The sequence below is a fragment of the Perca flavescens genome, chromosome 7 (assembly GCF_004354835.1).
Source record: "Perca flavescens isolate YP-PL-M2 chromosome 7, PFLA_1.0, whole genome shotgun sequence".
NCBI lineage: Eukaryota > Metazoa > Chordata > Actinopteri > Perciformes > Percidae > Perca > Perca flavescens.
The window spans coordinates 22,853,375-22,877,867 of NC_041337.1; the positions used below are offsets into that span (position 1 = coordinate 22,853,375).

The 24,493-nt window shown below is 38.6% G+C and overlaps 1 protein-coding gene across 2 annotated transcripts; it reads right to left on the bottom strand.

Annotated features, from left to right (window-relative positions):
* Positions 1-1,992: 1,992 nt before the first annotated feature.
* LOC114559044 (N-terminal EF-hand calcium-binding protein 1) lies at positions 1,993-24,401 on the bottom strand. 2 transcript variants are annotated; one of them, XM_028583443.1, is made up of 12 exons: positions 24,099-24,401; positions 19,982-20,006; positions 15,250-15,358; positions 12,858-12,883; positions 12,426-12,523; positions 6,764-7,022; positions 6,470-6,549; positions 5,171-5,224; positions 4,813-4,925; positions 4,589-4,666; positions 4,388-4,479; positions 1,993-3,229 (listed from the first exon to the last, which is right to left on the bottom strand). In XM_028583443.1, exons 1-12 carry the CDS (start codon positions 24,207-24,209, stop codon positions 3,201-3,203), a joined length of 1,074 nt encoding a protein of 357 aa, XP_028439244.1. In that variant the 5' UTR covers positions 24,210-24,401; the 3' UTR covers positions 1,993-3,200. The 2 variants fall into 2 exon arrangements, with proteins under 2 accessions (XP_028439244.1, XP_028439245.1); XM_028583444.1 differs by lacking the exon at positions 24,099-24,401 and adding an exon at positions 21,726-21,784.
* Between the last annotated feature and the right edge of the window lie 92 nt (positions 24,402-24,493).

Sequence of the window (24,493 nt, forward strand, 5' to 3'; positions counted from 1 at the left end):
TATGGACAGGAGAAGAAACATAACAGTAACCTAATGCTGAATGTCATCACTCCTGTTTTATTCAGATCTATACCATTAAACTGAAAAAAAATCTTTTCTCTCTCTCTCTCTCTCTCTCTCTCTCTCTCTCTCTCTTTTTTTGAGCTGATGCACTCCCCCACATGTGTTTGTGTCATCTGCTGCTGATGCCACAGCGAATGTGTAGCATATGAAAGGAAAGGCAACAGAGCCCATCTGATAAGACGTCTTCTAATTCCAGAAATATATTTTGTGCCTTGAGCCGTCAGTAATCCCTCCTTGATCAACTGTCACTAAGCTGGCCTGAAACATGCTAGAAGACGTACAGATGTAACTGTATCCATCACTGCATTCTCTGAATCCAAGCTCCCACCTCCTCTTCCTCCTTGTTGTTCCATCCATCCTCCTGTTACCTTATAGCTTACCATAAAGCTGGCCAATGGTGGTGTGTAAGTGTGTTAAGGATACCAGAGCTCAAGCTTTCTGCTCGATTTTGCTTTCGTTTGGCGTCAATGTGCCCTGACAGTATTGACCCTGACTTTCCTCGGCCAATGTCTCCATGTCTTTTTACAAACCATTTATTCTTCCTATTCTCTTTAGCCCGTTTATTCCCTCTCACCCTGTCTCTAGCTATTCTAACCACTTATTCCTTATTATACACAAACACATAAGCTCCAAATTGATCAAATAGCTGTGACAGTCAGGGTCTGCTAATGGGTGCCAAACATCACAAATGGAACCCATTTACAGGCAATTAATCCACACCATATTGAGTGACGCACATTCTCTTTTGTCCTCCTTACATTTATTAGTGGAAATATACTATACTCTGCGCAATTGAAAATTGATGCTGGAAGACCTGACTTGCTGCTTATACATGGAATATATCTAGGGTGTTTTTAGCCCACATAGCTGTCAGATGTTTTGGCCCTGACAGAAGCCCCACTGTCACTGAGGAGAAAATAGAAGCAGGGAAAGATTAGGGTGTGTGATCTGATAAGGCAGAAGCATTTCTCTCCATGAGAGGATGCAGCTGTAAAATGCCCCCTTCGTGCACCAACTTTACTTCTTTCAGTTTGCATCAGAGAAACCTTTCCGTTTAACTTGACCTTTGTTGGAAAAACAACATATTTTACTTTCAAGCTATTTAGGTTTTATTTAGTCTCGCTTTGCCAGACCATCCTCCAAAGATAGCTAGCTCTGTCTCTATTTACCCTGCAGAGATCTGAAGAGCAGTTAACCATATAGTCCTCATAAATCCATCGGAGTTTAAAATTCCAACACAAAGAAAGCAGAAACAGAGGAAACGGACATCGTTGAAAAGACATGCATCCGGCGGAAGCAATCCTGGAAGTGGAACGTCATGGATATAGACTAACATTACACACAATACAATTTAAACTGCTTACTATAGATAGTTAATGCACTCTGGGATAAAGATGCTGTGAAGTCAAATATAACCTGATAGACTGTGAATGTGCAGCGGTGGAAACTTTGGGCTTAAACCTTCTAGGTTAGAGCTGCTTTAGGTTGTGTTTAAGGAGAAGGAATCAAAAAGAACAAACTGGCTTTGAAGAGTGGAAACGAGCCAATTGCCCCAGATTCAACACAAGGTGGGCTTGAAATTGTTCCATTCTTCTTCTTTTTGTTGGTGTTTCTCAAAGCTGCTGGTATCATGAGCTTATATTTACAAAGGATTTCAGTCTGCCAGTCTTATTTAGCACATGAGAAGAAAAATAATTTCTAATATTTTTCCAGTTTCTTTGACAGCTGTTGTACATATAAATTAAATTGTTAATACAATTTAGTATACAACATATACAGGAGAAGCCAACTAGAGACAGTAATACAAACAGGGTGAGGTATGCTCACTACAGTGGACCATTCATTTACTAATCCATATCTATGATCTTTATTAGATCACAATTCATAAACAGTGTACTCATCTTAAGCAAGAGGACAATTAACGCATCATTTAATTTCATCAACAAGTCATGAACTTTATTTCATGCCAGAAAAACATAGCATCCACATAACAACTGTATATTCTTCATACAATAAATGATAAAACACTTCAAAAAAAGAGTGAACACATTCGTTCCTCACATTATCGGATCAACCACAGCTCAATATACTATCATACTGTACATTTACCAATGTTCTACAACAATAACTAACATCTTACAGCTTTCATTAACTAGCTGTACACAATCTCAATTGACTTTCTGTCTAATTACATTACACCGAACTGTTTATGCTTAATATCTGTACTCAAAATATAAACTTCTATGTGTGTGTGCACTGTACAGTTTACACTGCAAATGTATAACAAGGACTTTGAGCTCAATTTCTAGAGTGACAGTACAGGCAAATTGCAGACTCATTTGTTTAATTGTTAGCGTCCGCTAATGTTTCACTACACTTTAGTGCAGCTCTTGGCTTGTTATAACAGCAGTTAATTCAACATTTTTAATAGATAATCTACAATAAACACCCATTTTTCACAATTAGGTCCAGGACTTTTCTAAAGTGCAGGAGTGACACACTCGTGATGATACAAGTTTAGATGTGGACCATAATTGTTCATTACTATGGTTTATCTATTGGCTGTTCTAACCCATCAGCAAAAAGACGTTTGGTAGCAAAGCTTTGAAGGCGACAACAAAGTACAATACCACAGACAGAACAAGGGGAAATGCAGGTTAACCCTACCACTAATTATGTTTTTGTCTGTACTGAAGAATGAGTGATGGATGGACAGATCATTGATGTGTTTCTATTTTTGTGGCATCAGTGACATTATATCTATTCTAAGATGTAGTTCTGATTGAAATAAACTACCACTGAGAAATAAGAAATCATGCAAATCTTTCTATTCTTTTTATTAAATCAGAAACAATAAATGTGCTTGTAAATGAATGTTGGCACATATCCTGATCACACAATGAAATATTGCATTGCCTTCAATTGTTTCTCTCCAAGGTTTTAATTTGTTGCACTCTTGACTGATTTATCTGAGCAGTCTTCTTTTTTTATAACCTGGGAGCTATCGCTTTTCAAAAATCCTAGTCATGCCATAAGGAAAGAAATGGATATCAAAGAACAAAAAATATAAAACAATTACACAATCAGCTCTTCCTCCTGCTTTTATTGTGTTGAATAGCAGCAGCTGCTTTCCCCTGTCAGTTGTTGTTCATAATCCACCAAGAGGCTGTCAAATGAAACAATAATCAAGCATCAATGTTTTATGCTCTTTGCTTGAACCAATCAAATGAGCAATGACAACAGGAAGAGAAGCTAAACATCAGCATGTATTTTTTTCCCTTAGGAAAGCAATGACCTTCTAAGATTACAATTAATTATCTAATACAATATTTGTCACACAATAAACATGCATTAACTGATTTTTGTTTGTTGGCCACTTGGCGGCAACAGAAACAAGCTGTAAACACAACACTGACACATTATCACCTTTTAAGTTGATATGACAAACAGTTGTCTATTTACACATCCAGCAGATAGAGAGCAACATTAGTATTAATGTATAGTCAGGTTGTTGGACACCTGATGAATATGAGTCCAATATACACTCTGCTTTTAGCTCTGTTTTGGTCTCCACCAACTCCTGAGGAAAATATCTGGCTCTTCAGATGGTAAATGCTCCACTATATTAACTAATTTGTTGCTAACTTTATCTGCTATTAGGTGGTGCATAGTGGGTTTATCAGAGCTTTTTAGCTGAAAACAGCTGCCTGGTGCATCTGGAAATTACACTGATGAGAGTGGTGAGAGTGAACCAAAACATTAAAGTTACGTTACAGAAAACCAAAACAATGCACAGAGAGAAGCTAAAATGCTCTGTTAGAACTAAGGGAAACTGCTGAATTGGGTGATAATTATCTGGGTTCAATGACAAACTCATTTCATATAGTCATATAATCTAATAATATAAAAATATTAATTATAGCAGTTTTAATATAAAAGCAACACTAGAGCACTTTTCCTGCTTTGGTCCCCCTACAGGTTGGAAGTGGAATTGTCCATTACATTACATTATGCAAGTTTGCCAGATCAGGTAGCGGATCTGTAGTTCGAATGAGACGTAATGAGACATTACGACAGTGGTAATGGACAAGGCAATATTTACCTTTAAAGCACCTAAATTCTATTGTTTCCCACAAATTATTCACCCAAAAAGACCACTGAAAACCCTTGTTTATTATGTGAGACATATGCATTAATACCTTTTTCCAAAAGGCCATGCTATTTTTAATTCTATTAAATTTAATTCTTTAAACTATTAACTAAATCAAACTGGATTCATGTGGGATTGAATGCAAGAAATAGCAGCCTTCATAATGGTTCCTACCTGGGAGGAGCATGGTGGAGACCATCTCCGGCTCTTCCAGTGAGTCGATAATGCAGCGCTGGAAGGTCTTGCTGATGGGCGACTGCAGGTAGCTGAGAGGAGAAAGAGGGAGGAAAAGGATGAGACACATTTTGATCGAGCAGTGAAATTTTCAGAACATGTTTCCTAGTCTAATATGCCATGAAGCCCTTCTGATCCTACCTCATCCAGGAGAGACGATCCTGCCAAAACTCGTACATGATGAAGCATGATCTGTCTGGCAGGTTCTGGACTGAAACGCTAAAAATAAAAAGAGAAAGGGAGAAAAAAGAGAGCAGTGGGGGTTACAGTGTCTCATATGTTTGGGAAAATGAAAGCAATTTGAAGAGGTTGTATTAAATCACAGAGAGGTGAACAAAGGCACTTAGGCAGACAAAGGGACATACTGCAGGTTGTTTAGCTGGCTGGTGGTGGTATCTGTGTAAATTTTAAGAGCTTGTTGAAACTGCTCCACATCCTTCTCCTTCACAGACATTTGTCTTTGGACCAGAAGTATGTTCTAGAGAGAGAAAACAAACCAAAGTCATAATCACATCTTCAAATAACATCAACCGATTAGGTTCATTTTGGATTTTAAGTGCATTTACATTTGTGATTTCCAGCTATTCAAAAATAGAAGATAATGTATGAATCAAATAACTATAAAATATAACATATATTTGGTTCAGTGAAAAGATATCTTGTATAATCTAAAAATAACTTTTCATACTTAGTGTAGCTATATTCAGAAAACGTTGGACTCACCGATTTATACGTCCCTGCCAATGTGTCCTCTTTAAGAGGTTCAAGATGTGGACTCTGAAAATGGGGGCATAAATATTTCAGTCAGTTCTGAGCAGAACAAGAATTAGCAGCAGAACCTGCCTAACCGAATCCAGCTAAATAACGGCCTCTAGTTACAAAGCATTGGCTTTCACAAGGAAGATATCGCCATATTATTTTTAACCCTCCAGCAGCTTCACTGCAGTCCTGAGAACTGTGGTTACACTATATTCTTGTCTGCTTGACCAAGATAAGAAAAAATAATTATTCATGTGTTAGCAGGCAAGCTCATCCTTGCCGCGCTGGCATCTAACCTTGGAACATACCTCATCTATAATTAATATATAATCATCAAAAAATATGCAAAATTAAAAATAAAATAAATACTTCAGGAGCCACCATGTAGCTATTTGTGCTCTTCTTCAGACTTACAGGCAACATATTGGTGGCATTTTGTACATTACACGTAAATTGAAAACATCTGTAAACATCTGTTATCCCAGTGCATAAATAACAGGGTTGCACCAATGCATCAATATCTGTATATCTGTGTGAAACACAGCATGCACCTTTACCTTTACCTGTTGGCTGCGATTTTGTAGTCTTTATAAACTAAACATGTTTGTGTAAACCACATCAGTATAGGGCTGATGTGCTTAACTTTATTCAAAATTCAGAGATGAGTTTCCACCGGCTATAATATAATACTATCTACTAAAGGTATAGATTGTATTATATCATAACATTTTGGAAAATACACAAACCCTCCATTTTCCACCGGGCGTGTCTACGCTCCTTTCCGGAGGCAACGCAGCCCCCATGAGCAATCACGGCCATTCAAGTAAATGCTTGATATTCCACCACCCGCGTCACGGCATGTCCCAGAAGCATGCGTGAAGTGTGCGTGTAGCGGCTCTTCGCTCCACTAAAGATACACGCCAGGTCTATTTTCACACGAGCGTATATGTCTCCTCTACAACAACATGGACGAGGAGAGATTCATCTTAGAGGTGGAAAAACATAATAGACACCACAGATCTTTTTTTTGGATGGCAGAAAAGAGAAGGAATGGAGATTAATTGCAGGAGTGCTTGGATTGGAAGGTACAGTAGATACTACGCGCCGGTGGAAAATCCGGGTAATCCGCTTTCTTGCCAAGAGTTAGGTAAAAGGATCAACACCGCTCTCTCGTCTGTCCACTAAATATTAAGCTAGAGCCAGCAGACAATTAGCTTAGCTTAGCATAAAGAGTAGAAGCACAAAAACAGATTTTATACAAACCTCACACTCCAGTTTGTCTATGAGCTGCTCCAGTTGGTTGATCTGGGAGCCCCAGTGGTTGTCTGGCTCCACGCTGACCCCTAAACCCCAGAAATAACATCAGCACAATAGAGGAAGTCTGAACAATTACTTTATATCAAAGTGATGCACTTTGTGTTTTGGATGACCTACTGTGAGTATCTCCCTGAGCTAGATCACTACAATATGCCCTTTTAAATTTCCAGGATTTTGCCTAACTTTTGCCCTCATCAGATTTACCTACAGTATCTGAATCACAGTGTTCCTGAAACGTACCCGTGGTGAGCATGCCAGAGTAGGGGTCAGTAGGGGAGAGACACATGTTCTTCTGGATGCGTCGGCCGGTGCGTTTGGCCACCCTCTGGATAGGCAGGTCTTCAGGCTTCTTCAGTATCCTCCTCCCAGAACAGCCCTGGTCATGAACTGCCTCCATAGCGCAGTCCAGTGATGACTGAAGGGACTGCAGCTGGGTGGAGGTCTCCCTCAGCAGAAAGCGTGTCACAAACTGATCCAGCACTGATGAACCCTGATACTCCTGAATGGATGTGTAAGGGTAAAAATTAAGAATCTGCAGTAATGTGGGAAAAATAAATCATCACTCATTACTTATCTTATCTAGGAACTGTTTATTGTGCTTTTGTAGTTGATATGATGGACTTGTTTGCCTGTTAAAGGACAATTCCGGCGCAAAATGAACCTAGGGGTTAATAACACATGATTACCGAGTCGACTGTTCTCTGGGATATGTTTTCATGCTAATCGAATGTGTCTCTAGCATGAAACAAGCTAGCGCAAAGCGCTGATTAGCTTATAAAGCTAGTAGTTGGGGAATGGGTAAAGTAAAAAGAAAACACTATTTCTATATCACTAACAAGGCTCAAAATAGCACCACACTTCAATGGTAGCATAATGAGGGTCCCTACATGTAAACTGAAGCATTGAGAACGTTGTAAGTGTACAGACAGTTTATTAAAAAGATAGATTATGAAAACAGTAGCGTTCACCTATACAAGAAAGACAGTAACATGAATGGACAAAGCAACACCGTGGACTTGCAACAGAGACCAGTGAAGTCTATTAGAAGCACTTTTCCGGTGATGGCTGAGCGTTACTGCGCAGCCTCCAACTGAGCTTGATGACGTAGATGTGACGTGAGCAAGCAACGTGTCTGAAAGTTGTAAGTCTTGTGGTAGCTGTGCCAAGAGAAATCTCAATCATTCCCAATCTTGCAGAGACGGAGAGCATAAGTATATGTTAAGAAATAACATAGGCACAGGGTAATTATTTCTAACTAAAATGCTAGTTAACAGTAGGAATTAAACTAAAACAGCTAATGTAAGTCGAAACTGCCTGCGAGCTGCTCCTGTATTGTACGGTAATTTGTCTATTATGCGACAGAAAGTCGCATGGTTATGACACAATCGTTTACAAAAACGCCTGCTACGGGGCCATAACGTGAGGTACAGTACAGGCCAAAAGTTTGGACACACCTTCTCATGCAATGTGTTTCTTTATTTTCATGACTATTTACATTGTAGATTCTCACTGAAGGCATCAAAACTATGAATGAACACATATGGAATTATGTACTTAACAAAAAAGTGTGAAATAACTGAAAACATGTCTTATATTTTAGATTCTTCAAAGTAGCCACCCTTTGCTTTTTTGATAACTCTGAAAACCCTTGGTGTTCTGTCAATGAGCTTCATGAGGTAGTCACCTGAAATGGTTTTCACTTCACAGGTGTACCTTGTCAGGGTTAATTAGTGGAATTTTTTCCGTTATAAAAAAAAAAGCAAAGGGTGGCTACTTTGAAGAATCTAAAATATAAGACATGTTTTCAGTTATTTCACACTTTTTTGTTAAGTACATATGTGTTCATTCATAGTTTTGATGCCTTCAGTGATAATCTACAATGTAAATAGTCATGAAAATAAAAAGGAAACGCATTGAATGAGAAGGTGTGTCCAAACTTTTGGCCTGTACTGTACAAGGTAGTGGAGCCTTTTATACATTGTTGTGTTTCTTTAGAAATAAACAAATGGACAAATAAAGTCTTTAAACGCTTCAGATGTAAAGTTATTCACTCTCAAAGTGATGCCAAAATGAATGGCAGTCAATGGAATGCTAACGGCAGGTGATGGCTTGTTAGCATCAAAGTGGTTCCATAGTAGGTACGCTTTGCGGAGGCTGGCTTATCCCCTTGGTATACAAGCAGGCGCCATCTTGGGAAAGCAGTCATGACCAGTCGAACAACGCAAGCCGTGAAACAAGTAACCAGTAACATAGCTCAAGCACGGCGTTAGTCGCTCGACTGGTCATGACTGCTTTCCCAAGATGGCGCCTGCTTGTATACGTGAACACTACTTTCTTTATAATATCTTTTTAATAAACTGTCTGTACACTTACAACATTGTCAATGCTTCGGTTTACATGTAGGGATCCTCATTATGCTACCGCTGAAGTATATTGGTGGTGCTATTTTGAGCCTTGTTAGTGGTATAGAAATAGCGTTTTCTTTTTACTTTACTCTGTAATCATGTGTTATTAACCCCCAGGTTCATTTTGCGCTGGAATTGTCCTTTAATCTCCAGCTCTGGTGAACATATGAACTGTAAAGAAAAAAGTTGCAAGTCCAGACGCCAACTGATTCTTGATTCATGTTATGCTCAGCTTTTTGAGCATGAAAAAAGCTGATTCTCAGATAATCGCCTAATACCCTGAAAACCTTGTATTTAGATTTTTTTGTAGTTTGTCAAGATTATGTTCTCACTGCCCTTTTAAAAAATGAATAGGTATATTATTGCAGTTATTTGGTCAGAGGAACCAAGTTAAAATAGAATTATTCCCACCTGCTAAAAACAAAAAAGGAGTAAACACACAGACACATCACTGTGTAGATTAACCTTAATTACAGTGAATGCAAGGTAATAATGGTCTATTCCATGAACTGGAAAGTGATATTATTATAATGTATGGATGTCTAGTGCCAGTTTGCGGAGGACTTCCTGAAAACTTTAAGTTTTCAGTGCAGTGGCTGCTGTTTGTTTTTTTGTCAGCTCAGATTTTGTGGGTAATGAACCCCATCACCATCACCAGCACCCTGGGGTGCAACAAAATAGAGCTCTGAAAAAATGACAAGAAGACATTTGAAAAACAACCACCAAGCTTGTAGTAATCCTTGTTACTACGTGCTCCGTTTCCTCTGTAGCAGAGGCGCTGTACTACATGAGTAATGAACCACAGTTCTTTTTTCAATTTCTCCTCCCTTTGTTTCGAGGCAGAAGATCTGCGACAACACAGTAGAGGGTTTTCTTGTTTTCTCGGGGCACAACAACAACACAGAGGACACATAGTCTGTAGAGTTCATCATTTTGCTTTGTGTTTGTCCAGGCATTTTGGAAGCATATTGAGTTTTGATGGCCCTTGAGCCCTTCTATAGGTTCAGTTTTATCTTCGGTTTAGCAATTTAATATGGCTGATTTCAGGATAGCTATAAAGGCAGTTGCTCTTCAGGGCAAAGAAAGCTTTCTGACTGACTAATAGCAACAGGAAATATGCATGAGCTGTAGGAAGGCATGGGTGATATAGAGAAAGGAAAAGTACATTAGAAAGAGAAAAAAAAGACAACGTCGGAGAAGATGGATGCACAGAGAAATGAGATAAATTAGTGAAAGACAAGTGTGCGACTGAGTGAATAATAGACTCAGATTTATTTTTTTTAAACTATGAAAAAAAATTAAGAGAAGGAGATTAGAGCAGTTGAAAAAAGGCCCTGTATTTGTGGTGCAGTTCTGTGGGAGGACATCTTACATCAGATCAGTTGGACAGCTGGGGGGGTTGTCAGCTTTAGTTACTGTCATTTACGCTCCACTATCATCCTATATTCCCTCCCTTCATCAGTGACACTCACTTCCTGCACTGCAGTCAACATTATAATAAGTCTGTATCCACACTCAAGCATCTATCCATGCACCTGATTCTCTTCCCTTGCCAAATATAAATAAATATTCACCAGTTGGCTTAACATGGAGGGTTAACTGAGATCGATAAAGAGTGAGCTGAGCTATTGATTATGTCCTAGTGTAAGATCTCTGATGATGATCCTGACCGTGTATGCCTAAAACAACATGATTACAGCCCTGCACTTTAATCCCCTGTACATCTGATGGAATATACAGTATGCTGTTCTGCTCGACCAGGCTTCATAACAGGATTTCATAACGCTCTAATTAGCATTTTTCGCAATTCAAGGCTGGTGATTTGATGAGATAGGCTACTGGTTCGTTATCTGTGAAAGAAACGGTAGTGTTACAGTTTTGGTCTTTTGAACTGAAAAGCATTGATCTTTATATCAGCTCCAAAGCCATACATTTACAATTCGGACAGAATATATGATTAATGAAACCAGAGGTATGAAAATATGTTATGATACTGGTTACTGGATACTGGTTTGAAATAAAAGCCCAAAAATACTAAATTTAATGTCAAATGAACAATGTATTGCAATCAGTGTTATCACGTAACGATCAAAGACACACAAGAATTAACTCTTAAATGTGAAGTTTTGCTGCTTTTCCCTGTTTTATATCTAGTTGATTATATTTGGGTTTCTAATAACCCTTTTGCACAATGTCAGTCCAACACTTTGGTCCATACTGAAACAACTATTTGATGGATTGTCATGAAACTTTGTACAGATATTCATGGTTCACAGACGATAAATCAAACTGACTTTTTGATCCCCTGACCTTTACTCTAGCACCACCGTGAAGTTTACATTTGTGGTATTGAGTGAAATGTCTTGACAACAAATGGAATTAAATTTGGTTCAGCTATTCATTACCATAGACTGTAAAAATAATGTTCGAAGCTTGCGGGCCCGGAAAGTGAAGCCAATGCGGAAGTACTTTAAACTGGTTAGCTCACCTGTTTGAGTATGCGGCCCATAGAGGCTCAGTCCTTGTCATCCCCCTCTCTCTCCCACTTTCCTGACTTAAGCTGTCTTATCAACAAAGGCAATAAAGCCACACAAAAAACCCTCCTTTTCATTTTCATTTTCAGCAGTTGGTTGCAAAAAGAAGTCAATTTCTATAGAAGTTAATGGGAAAATGACACTACTTCTCTACCTCAATCAACATTTTCATAATGAGTTTATGGCCTTGATCGCTACTTTCAAGTCTCCTTCAATACGGCAGGATGCTCATTTAGTAAATTAAAATTGACAATAAAGCAGGGGATGCTATAGGGGGGTGGCTATACGCCGACCTGTCAACCATGATAGAATCTTAGCAATGCTAACCACGGCACTGTGTACATTAAAATATGTCCACTATTTTTACAGTCAGTGTTCATGACTCTCAGGATGAACTGTAATAACTTCAGTGATCCTTAGACTTTTCCTGGAGCATCATCATCAGGTCATTTTTTTAATTTATACTTATATAATCCTTTGTTTTATAGGTGCAAAACTGATAATAATGTTTATAGACTACACATAACATATTAAGAAGAAAAATAGCCAACAGATTATTAAATAATGAATGCTGCATCTCTATGACCTCCACAGCAATCAGTATATCTACAATACCTGCACCATATTGTGAAATAAGCCTACATTTATTGTAGTTCAAACTCAAACTCCAAAAGAGTTAAAAATTGTGTTCACATCAATTGCTTTTCTTCCTCCTTACTTTCTGTCCAGCAGATTTACAAATGGCCGGTATTGTAAGGGTCTGTGAACTAATGTTTGAAAATGTATTGTTAGTGAGAAGAGGCAGAGCAGAGTCAGTCATGCCGGGCAAAAAAACGGCCTGAAAGTCTGAATGCTTGGAGGCATGCATGACGGATGCTTGAAATGGATAATAGTTTATGTTGCGCTACATTTAAATGTCTTGTCATTCAACACAGTGCAGAGGTGAAAGCCACCATCACCCACCTCTTTAGTTTTATCCATGGCCTTCAAAATGGCCACATTCAGCTTCTCCAGAGCAGACAGGACATTGACGTATTCCCCCAGATGTGGAGTGAAGTACTCTAGAGGAGAAGATTTGTTGAGAATACTTTGTATAAATGGTGTTTTCATACAAGAAGGAAACAATTCAATATGAAATTAATAGCATTCATTTGAATTAAAGTACATTGGCCACTGTCATAATTATATCTTAATTTCTGAGTCACTGGCCCCAGTCAGGGACTTATGTTTAAGTCATGGTCATCGTCCAGCAGCTTTAGCCAATAGCACCAGCTAAAATAATGAAGCCATGGGCTTTTGTGATACATAAAAATGATCTTATGCGCTGTATATAAAGGTTTGAGACTGATTTCATTAGCAAATTTGTCATTAAAATAATGAATGACACATAATCACCTGAGAGTTTGTCTATGTCCAGGTTGCTGTGAGACAATGGGAAGACAAAAAAGAGACACGTTAATTAAAGAGATGTCATTGGGAAGCCGGAAGTATTTTTGTCAAGTCTTTTTGTCCGACTTTGGTGATCCTCTGACTTTTTATCAAACGTCATCATCAGGAAAATATTTCAATTTGTCCAATACTTTGGTTTGTGACTGTGTTTAGTGCTAATTAGCGAATGTTAGCATGCTAAACTAAGATGGTGAACATTACACCTGTAAGCATTGTACCTGTTTAGCATCAGTGTGTTAGCATTTTTAGCTCAAAGCACAGCCTCAGCCACTAGGGTGACCAGATGTCCAAGTTTTCTGGGGACAGGTCATGCGCAGACCGCAAAGTGAAATAATATTTTGCATGGCAAGAAATACTGGGCAGCAGAGCCTACCGGTTTAACGTCTCAATCACGTTTTGATTGTTTTTTAAAACAGTTACCATGGTCAAAATATGTGAAACAGGAATTGTCCCCCTTTTTTATTTCACAGATAATAACATTATATTTTAATGATACAGTGACTGCCAAACTTGAAATGTCCCCATTTTTATTCATTCTTTTACGTCTCCAGTTTTTATTTCAGAAATCTGGTCACCTTACGTAGACTATTGTTTTCTTGTAGTGTTGGACCCATAGACAGTATATAAGAATGGACCAACAGATCCCGTTGCTCTGTACGGAGACCAGTGAAGTATATTAGAAGTACTTTTCTGGTGAGCGCTGAGCGTTACTGCGCAGCCTCCAACTGAGAGAGACAACGTAAATGTGATGTGAGCAACGTGTCTGAAAGTTGTAAGTCTTCTGGTAGCTGTGCCAAGAGAAATCTCAATCATTCCCAATCTTGCAGAGACGGAGAGCATAGGTATATGTAAGGAGATAATATAGGCACAGGCTAATTATTGCTAACTAACATGCTAGTTAACATTAGTAATTAAACTTAAACAGCTAATGTAAGTCGAAACTGCCTGCGAGCTTCTCCTGTACTATACGGTAATTCCTCTACTCTGCAACAGTAAGTCGCGTGGTTATGACACAATCGTTAGCCTATTTTTACAAAAACATCTGCTACGGGGCCATAACATGAGCTACAAGGTAATGAAGCCTTTTATACATTGTCGTGTTTCTTTAGAAATAAACAATGGATAAATAGAGTCTTTAAACGCTTGAGATGTAAAGTTATTCGCTGTCAAAGTGACTTCAAAATGAATGGCAGTCAATGGGATGGTGAGTGCTGGTTAGCATCAAAATGGTGCAATAAGAGCTACACTTGCCAGATGCTCGCTTACCCCCTTGGTTGAACCTTTCCATTTGAAAAAAGGACGCAGTGATTTTCACAGTTGGGGCACGTTCAATCTCAAAACGATGTGCAGCGTTTTGCTACAGTTTGGGTTGAACGACATGTTTACTCGAAACGATGTGAAACGATGTGAAACGGTGTGAAACGATGTGCAACAGGCTTTGAGGTATGTTTTCTTTCGTTTGGTGGGTCAGAGGTGTTACTCAATCAGCAGTGACGTGTATGTAAACTTGTCGTATTAAAAAGACAGGTTTTGCGCACACAACAGGGTGTTCAACACTCCATAGTTTCAGATTTAAAAAAAACCTTGCAACGTTTTGTCGGGGCTGAACATGCCCCTAACCTCTGAGGAGCTGTGAGACAAGTCAATAATCACACTAGCACTATTGTCTTGCAAATAAAAGTAGAAACACTTGCACATAAAGTATAAGTAAAGTATATGTACTGTATTTATAGTCATTATAATGTACTTTAATGTATAGTGATTGACTTGATTTTACTAGACATTGGCATAGTAAGGCTAAATGTCTTGGAGATTATATTTGTGTTGTTTCAGTCAGTATTGTATGATCTTATAGTTTCAATAATTTAGAAATACAATATTTAAATGAATGCCCAGCTAGGGTGTTTAATTGTTTGTTATGTATTGCAAGCTTTCTGTGATTGGTTGGTACTTCAGTGATGCCATTAGCAAAGAAGTGATTTCTCACATTTCATCAGCATTGTGCCCACAGACACAGCAAAGAACGTCCTCTTGGGTATTTCTTTAGCTACAACACCAGACATTTTTCATTCCAATAAATGTTTTTCAAGTTGAATGTTAGCCAGTGGCACAGGCAAATGTTTTGCATCTTTTATAATTTCGTTTGTGCTCATCAGTGTGCAAACAGAGTTCTGCAAACTCTTGAGGCTTTCACGCCAGAATTAAAGTTCTCTATGGAATATTGACATCATCTTCACTGAAGTGAGGTGTTGACATCTCACTGCCAGGCAGCAGGAGAGAAGAAGGGGCTACAGATGGCAGCAGAGTTGGAAGACTTCTAAAAGGAAGTTAGGCTTACTCTGTGTTTTGCCTGTCGATAGAGCAATACAGCTCCTGCATCTGGTCGTCAGTGAGGACACTGTCAGCGAAGTATGACTGGAACTCCTCCAGGGACAGCTTCCCATCGTCTGAAAGGAGACAAACCCGTGAAAAGGATACCTCAGTGAAACCTGAAAGGTTTTACCACCTTAATGAAAAGTTTTTCCATTATTTGTTATAATGTTACAAGGCTCACTTTTACTACCAGTGATAACCTCAGAGGTGCTGCTGCAAGTGAAATTATTTCATTTAAATCAGCATAATCCTAAAATCTGTCTTTATTTAGCTTTAAGACCTTGGTGAAGGACAAAACTACACTTAGAAGTCTTCCACATAAAGCTGAATTAAACTTTGGCAGTACTTTCCTTTTATGCAACTACATTACTGCAGCAAATTAATATGTGTTAGAGATGTTAAACAGTTGAAAATCACATTTCTGCTCTTAGGAGTAGTAATAATTTAATTGAGTGTCGCATTTTCTTTTCAAACGACACCACATCGCTGTTTTATTTCCTCACAGCTGAAAACTGCCCGACTGCAAAATAATCTTCCCACTGTTTTGATTTCTGCTACAATTCATTTCTCCTTTTACAATTTTGTAACAATCCCATTAACACAGTTTGCACATCAACCAATCTTATAGCAGCATGGATTAGTAAACACAAAGACAAGTATATGTCGAAGATAAGCGGTGTCTGGGCCTGTGTGCTGCAGGGCCAGCAGAAGGATCGAGGGCTAGTTTGAGTAGTCTTACTAGCAGGCTAACTTCAGATGTTAATGAGATCTCACCACCATCTGCCCAGCTTCGCTGCACTGAAACCTTTTGAGACCCGCCTCTGAGATCTCTGCCAGGCTCAGACTGACAGGCCTCAGCCAACAGTAAATCATATCATCTGTTATGTTTGTGAGAACTATTTTGACTTGTTGACTTGACACGATGCAGCAAAGGCTTGTTAGCAAAATGACAAATTTGAAAAAAGAGATTTGCTGTTGTATTTTGTGATTGTTACATAAAGTAACATTAAAAGTGTTTTACATTGTTTTGTTGTTAATCATTACATACTGATCATACCCTTAAAATGGAAATCGTACTGAACATTTGTTGTGGTCTGGCTACATTAAACTTCAGATGAAAGATGAAGCTATTCGAATTATAATCAATTATAAATAAAATCTTCTCTCCACATGATGTAGGAGTAAACACAATCTGTTGCACCTCTGACTCATTCTCCAGCCTTCTCCATCAGAGCTGTTTAGGTGTAGATTCACACCCTGTTAGACACTCGAATACAAGTTACAGTGAGGCTCAGATGGCACGTTATGCAAGTGTTTACTGTTTCTCAGAGCAGAGCAGCAGAGAGATTGAGCTTCTAGACAGTATTTTCTCTCACAAGCTAAATAACAGTAATCTGGGCAGCATGTGCTTTGCCTGGGAGATTTATAATTATATTTGTTTTCAAATGTCATCATTAGGCAGAATGTGCAGAAGCAGGCTTTGAAGGTGCTTAATGACAACTAGTGTTGAAGGGTTTAGTAAATAACCGATTAGTGAGACTCTCAACTGAAAACCATACAGCATTGTAGGTTGTTTGGTCAAACACTTCAAAATGACTTGTGACATGTTTTTGGCAGAGGGAATAATTATTATTGTCTCGTGAAGTAGAGAGATGGTTTTACAGCTTTTTAGTTACCTAAACTTAACCAAACCTTAACCATAACGTAATGTTGATACCATTTTTGTCATTTATCAAGCAAAGATGGCAAAAACATGTGTTGCTTCCCCATTCTTAAATGTGAGTATTTTCTGCCTTTTTCTGTTTTATATCAATTTAAAAATCCAGTTATAAAAAAATAATCATTGGTTGTAGATATAATGTACCTGTGTTGTGGACATTTGTATTGACCATACATCCGTATAAACATGCTAGTATAAGAGCAGACTACACATGTGTAACAACATGCACTAATTATTATTTATTGAAACAGTGCAAGCAATGCACAACTCAACTGTCCTCCTCTCAATGTTGAATTTATTTCATGTCTTATGCAGACTTTTCTTTTAATGATATTTTACAATGTGATATATTGATGACATTTAAAATCTTTTGTAGTTCTGTGGGAGGAAAAGAGCTGGTTACTGTCATCAACATTCAGCTCCTAAAACAGTGAGATTCAATTTAAGAATATGCAGATTTTGCAACAACTGATCCTGAGGCTTCGTGACTAACAACTGTCAATACAACACCTCTGCAGGGGCAACGACGACAGAAATGAGGCAGTTTACTAGATTTAATTGTCACATTTCACACTAAATAAAACTGCAGCTCTACCTGCAACCTCAAAGAAAATCTTTCCCTGTACTAAAGCTTGTATCTTTTCAGGAAAGCTTTCCCATGAGGGAATCCTAAAGCTTAAAGGGCTAAAAACCGCAGCAGGACCAATAATTCATATACATATATAAAGTTTAAAAAATGAAAGCACTTTCTCTTTGTACATGTTGTCCAAATTACAGGTGTCAAACCTGTTCATGGAGTCAATTTGTTGCTAAAATATTCAAATGACAGCCGGATATCTGCTTCTAGCAAACTACTGATAATGTTCCTCTCTTCCACCCAGAACTGCAGCACTTCTGTACATCACTGCATCCTTTGAGGATGCTGCAGTAGTCTACAATCCTCTCTGCTACTGCACTGAATACAGCATGAATTAAAAAGCTGCAAGGAAGTGAGGCAGAATCCTCAGCGATTCTTATTATCAGAGTGTCAAGACAGAAAAGGCAAAACTATGCAGTGCCCAACTAGTGCTGTATGGGAAACCAATCACTGGCTTTGACAAATAATTTTTCAGCCCACTGCTTGTTATAACGATTCAGCCCAGATCATGACACTTTGGTCTTTTTGTTATGAAAGTCTCCTGAAGGCAACTGTGTGACTCTTAACAAAATGTATGGCTCTGCCATTAGAGTTTGATTATTTAAAAAGACTAAAACCCAACTGCTTACATATCAGTGTTTTCACTCATGTTATTGTTTTTTCCTGATGACAAATCAGAGTTGCGCCAAAAAATTGGATTCTAATATCATGGTTCAAATCTGCTGTGCACATCTCTGAGCTCAGTGTGCATTAATATAATGTATTAGAAACGAATCTTAGCACAAGGCTGGTGAGTGAAAGTTTAAAGTTGAGTCTACTTCATGTTCTTTTTACAATTGTTTTATTGCTTTAAAAAAAAAATTAATTCCTCATTCCAACAGCGTGAAGGAATCAGAGTGCAGTGGGTTTGTAGCCAGTCCTCATTATGTGGCAAATCCGCAGTGCTCGAGGCGTATCATGGCAGCCCACTCAGTGCTGATTGGTAGGAGGCACTTTCCTCGCTGGTGCACGACTCAGTGAGTTCGTGAAGACGAGAACCAAGCAGAGCTGGGCTGCCAATTGAAGATAGCTAACACAAACACACAACAGAGTTTTCTTCTCTCGCTTTGTCTTCCTTCTTTCTACAAAGACTGAAAAATTAAAGCTTTGTGTGAGTGCTGGAGGACGGCGGATGGAGAGAAAGAACACGAGGAGCAGACTCAAGGCTTCACAGAAATGCATGTAATAGTAATGCCTTCCTTACTGAAATGGAGTCATCAAATATTTATTTCTAATAAAATGTCACACCTATGTTGTGTTTTCAGCCACTGTGTTTTACTAATTCACAAAGTAAGAAATAAAAATCCACCCACCCTTTTCTTTTATCTTCTACAGTTTCTTCACAGCAGACGCAAAGAAAAAGGACCTTTTAAGGGCTCTTTCATAATTCACAAACTGTTGTATTTTTTTTCTTCGTATCTGAATATCTCCACGTGAGCTGTGAGGCACCCCAGACAACCCCTGATCATGGCACATGTTGCATCATTAATCCTGCTCTTATGTAACACTCTCACTGTCCTCCTTCTGTCCTACTTCGTCAATACTCTGCATGCCTTATTCTCTTACCCCTTTTGCGTTGTACATTCCCTTAAATGGAGATACAGTACATTAATAAAAAAATTAAGAACAAAACCTTGTTCTTGTTTGTCAGCACTGTTTTTAATGCAGAGCTGAATGTTCTGTTTTCCCAGGAGGTATTTGGGCGGGGGGGATGGGGGGGTTGTTTCTTTGAAGTAAAGAGCTGATTTAAATGTTACACTGTATTACACCAATCAAATGTAATATTGACAAGTTTGCAGAGGGAATATATGTAAATCACATTAGGTGAATTTGTACCATCTGGAGTTAAAAAATGTGTTTTCTAATGAAGCCACATTTACTGTAAAGCAAGTTTACTTATACTACAGGTTTGAGTATAGATATGTTGCAGTCTCACTGAGGATATATTATTGGATATTACTGAGATAAGCACTGCATGGCGAGCGGCTGCATCGAAGGAGTTCATCCTGTCAAATCCAATCGCATCCCAAAACCAAAAAGATGCAGCTGCACCTGACCTTGGTTATTTATATCCTTTCTACCTGGATCCCTCAAGGATAGCAACAAAACCAAAAGATCCACCAGAGTCACATAAATCTCCCCAGAGACAAAACAGGCCTCTGTCTGAACAGAGCCATTACAGTTGTGCCTTTTCTCTGACTGGTGTGTCTCATTTGTGTGTGCAACAACTCCTTCAAAAAGTTATTAATTGAGTTTTAATTAGCCGTGTAATCTGATTAGCTGCATATTTTGCTTACTCACCATTTTTGTCTGCCCGGCGGAATATCTGCAATAACAGGAGAAGATCATGTTAAAGTCTCTTTAGGTTTGGGCATAGGCAAACAAAAGACAGTGGAACAAATTAAAAACATTCGTCAACGATATGGGAAGTTTTGAGCAATTAAGACGAAGAACAGTTCAGTGAGGCAATCCATCGGTATAAGAACTGTTTTCATTTTTCTTTATGCACAGGAGGAACATTTAAGAGAACTTGTAATTTTCACATTTCAATAACAAAAGAAACATGAGACATCTCAGGAAATGAAACACTGACATGTACTGTATGTGCACCCACGAGGAGCTTTGGAATAATAGCTTTTATATTTGTTTATTTTTCTCTCCGGGCATTGAAAACGGCCGTGCTGCTTTAAGATGTTTCCCTGCTGTGAACACGGTTATAAAATCATCACTGATATCTTCAACCTGATCACCGTGTAACACAGACAATGTGAGAAGTCAAAATCCCTTGACGGAGTGTGAGGTGTTTGGTGTTATATCAGATTGTCACCTCTATTATTTTAGAGTGGGTTTTTTTCTTCTGTTCGATCACCTCGTGTGGACCAAGAGAGTCCAGTGGCTGTTTGATTAACTGTATCATCAGAGTGGAGCGGTGCACTCGCATCCTGTTGTCAAAAGCTTCCGAGCACATCGGTTTTTTAAAACCATATCCCTCCTCCAATCAAGACACATCTACGGAGCCTCACAGAAATCTATTCAAGAAAAATATTATACTGAATATGTGTACAGAATTAAGATTGAACTGAATATCTCAAGAACCTGGAAAACATTTAGCTTATGCAAGTGTACATTTAAAGGTCCCATGGCATGAAAATTTTACTTTATGAGATTTTTTAACATTAATATGTGTTCCCCCAGCCTGCCTATTGTCCCCCAGTGGCTAGAAATGGCGATAGGTGTAAACCGAGCCCTGGGTATCTTTGAGAAAACGAAAGCTCAGATGGGCCGATCTGGAATCTGCTCCTTATGAGTAGGGTTGGGCATCGTTTGGATTTTAACGATTCTGATTCCAATTCCGATTCTTCCTTTCGATTCCGTTTCTTATCGATTCTCGATTCCGATTCTTTGAGGGGTGGAGTTGAAACGGGTCACATGCCTATTTTCACAAATAAAAGGAAAGTTTTATTTTGATTCAACGGTGGTTTGCAGTTTTACAGCTTTTTCAATGTAAAATAAAGCCACACTAGAGCGCCGCTTATTGTGCTCCATGGCTGCAACGCAACAAGCGCTTGGCCGCTACGGAAACCAAAACTTGCACATGTTAAATTGGGAAGTGATGATCGGATTTGAAAATCCTCCAAATGATTCCAATGCAGAAACGATGGAATCGTAATTTTTGAAACGATTAGGAATCGGTTCTTGATGCCCATAAGGAGCAAGGTTACCTCCCCTTTCTCGGCTTTGCCCGCCCAGAGAATTTGGCCCACCCATGAGAGAGAGACATCATGGCTTTCAAACGAGCAAAGTGGTAGTTGGTCAAGGCCACACCCCCACCCTCCACCTTGCCCCCCCTCCCTCCTCCTCAATAGCTACAGACACAGAAATGGCACATACTAAGGAAAGCTCATTGTGGGACTGGCTCTAGTGGCTGTAATTAAGGCTGAATTTCAGGAAAGAGACTTCAGATACAGTATTAGGGGACCACTAAGGTCTAGATAAAAGCATCCAAAGAGCACAATGTCATGGGACCTTTAACATTTTCACTGACCATTTTTGAACACATGCTGTATTGTTTTAGGCTTTCCTTATGATTCCAGACAGCCTTTGGTTTCCATTCATTCCTGTATGCTCTTAAATCACTCAGCAGAATCTGATTATGTTGTATAATCAAGGACAGTGAACAATCAAGTCGGTCAAAAACCCAGAAAGCCCTGAAGAAACGAGAAGCAGTAAAAGGTTGTCATATAAGTCAAAAATAGAATTGAATAAATCAATAAGCAATACAGTTAGTACTATTAGTACACTGAAAAAATACCAGCTAAGGGAAAAGTATAAAGCATTATAGTAAAGTATTATCTATTGATGTATTTGGTTATATTTTTTTAATTCATCTGATAATCTTGGTTTTGTTTTTTATGTAAATAACTGATGTAAATTTGAAATTGATTTGGGGTATGAGAGGGAGTTTACATTCACAATTGGTAAGTGGGTAGATTTCACAATCACTGAATTGCATACACACAGGGTGGGATTGAATAAATGTATACTTTTATTTACTCCTTTTCGGATATGTAAAGAGATTGTTATTATTAATTTATTGTCTTGTTATTTGTTGTTATTGATTTGTTTTGTTTTTATTTCTTGTCTGCTGTTCTGTTCTTTACATATTAGAAATAAAATCAATCAATCAATCAATCAATCAATCTTGTAATGTCTTCTGGCTATTTTATTGTACGCTTCTGTTTCTGTCAATGTGAAGTAAGCTACAGGAAAGCTTCTCAAGCCATTATTCATGTTGACTTTTAGCTGTGATTTAGCTGTGAAGTATAAAGGATTTGTAGTGAATGCAATAAACCATGCAAAACAACTGGTATGGCCCTTTAACATCTCTGGGCTGACTAGCTGACATGATGACTTCTGGATGCAGGTGATGGCATTAAAACCTGGAGGCAGCACCATCACTGTCAAATCTTCCCAAACCGGAAAAGTGCTGATGCAAGAAGCCAACAGGGAGCTGCTCCATAAAATCTGGGAAACAAATTGAGAGCAATAAACATTGGCTCTGGAGAAACCTGAGGGGGAGATTTACTGGCCTTTTATCCTCCTTTGTGCTGTTAAGAGGGAGGATGGTGGAGTCGATGAAGCCCATCCCACAGAGGCAAAGATCATCTAAAAGCAGTAGGCTATTAGCCCCATTGATGCTGCTTGGTTGAATTAGAAAAACAACACAAAAAGCCTCCTCAAGTCTAAGAATTGTAATTAGTCTGTGTAGAGGGAGACAAGCCCAAATTTTCTGTAAGAGCTTGCAGATATGAGTGTGTGCATCAGCATAATTTAGTTGTTAGGAAGACAGAGGAATTAAAAGAGAACATAATCAGTGCAGGTTAATGACAGTAAAGTTAGATAAGTTGTCTATCCAGTGATTACACTTATAATTTCTGCAGCTGTTAGAAAATACATTACCATCCATTAGCTACTGTAATAGGTTCAGAGAAGATGCGTTGAATGGAAGCTAACTGCATTTAAACCAAATGCGTACTTGCTGCAGTCTAATGTTCCTCTCGCTGGACAATAATTTGCCCCGAGGAAACTGGAGAATGTTATTAACAGCCAGCTGTCAGGAAGTCTAAGGCTGGGAAATGATGCTGCTAATACACTGACTTGTATTTATGTCCTCAGTAAACCAGAGGCAAACAGCCAAAAAGGTTCCAAACATAAAGCCATGTTGTTGTTTTTTTAAATATACTGAAATACTGCATGCAGTGCATTAGTATTGCAGTATTCTATATGTTTTCATACTGTAGCAAAAAAACAACAACCGGGCAGCTGAGTTAGAGAACATGTCTGTGCATGTAATTCCAATCCTCTGTCAACTCCATGGGCAAGCGATATCCTGATTAATAAATTCACAATTTAACATCTTTCTATTTTTATGTTTCTGTTTGGAGCTGTGTGAAAGGAATGCTGCTCATTACGAATTCATGTTATGTTTAATATAGACCCTGTTTCATCTAGGGTACAACCAATGTCATGAGCCTCATTATATGAAAAATAAATGTAAAACAGCCAAATTAAAACAGCTACATTGCAATGTTTTGCAATTCAAATAAATTAAAACATTTGTATGCTATGTCAGATGACTATGTCATTCACAAACTAATTGGCATACATTCACCTTTCTTACATAATAGGGCTGCTGCACATCAAGCATGAGGTGAATGAGAGGCCGACTACCTCAATATAACCCATTCATAAAGAGCAGAATGGAGGACGGTGTATTACTCATATTGCGCCCTTGTGAAGGTGGAAGTAAGCAAAACATGTCTAAATATGAATACAAACAATCATGCTTAAAATTAACCAAACAAAAAGATGTTTTAATGAGAAATTAATCACACCAAAAAAAACAGGGTTTACTTACATCATGAAAATGAGAGATGCCTTGATTTTGGTTGTGGTCAAGCTGTTTCCTCAAGTGTTCGTGCTTTGCAGATTGAAGACACATGGTGATCATCTCTGTACAGGCCAGCATCTTGCCGCTTTCGATGCGATTTATTTTTTAAATGAAAGATTGTTGTCCTGTCCTTGTGTTTTTGGGGAGGGCTTGTCCTCGTCAAAGGTGGATGGTGGGAGGATAATGTTGGTCCTGTGTTGCAGTGAGGATGAGACGGACCAGCCTGATGCCCACTGCCTGCTGCACGTACAGCACGTCGACAGCAGCAGAGAAAACTCCGCCTCTACGGCCAGCAGCAGCGATTCATAAAATGCACCATCTGCTGGTGGGAGCATGCACACACACACACACACACACACACA

Coding starts and splice junctions, on each gene's coding strand:
- LOC114559044 (XM_028583443.1), bottom strand. CDS start 24,209: ATGCTGGCCTGTACAGAGATGATCACCATGTGTCTTCAATCTGCAAAG. Junction 20,007..24,098: donor GCATCTCTCATTTTCATGAT/GTAAGTAAACCC, acceptor CTGTTATTGCAG/ATATTCCGCCGGGCAGACAA. Junction 6,550..6,763: donor CTCTGGCATGCTCACCACGG/GTACGTTTCAGG, acceptor TCTGGGGTTTAG/GGGTCAGCGTGGAGCCAGAC.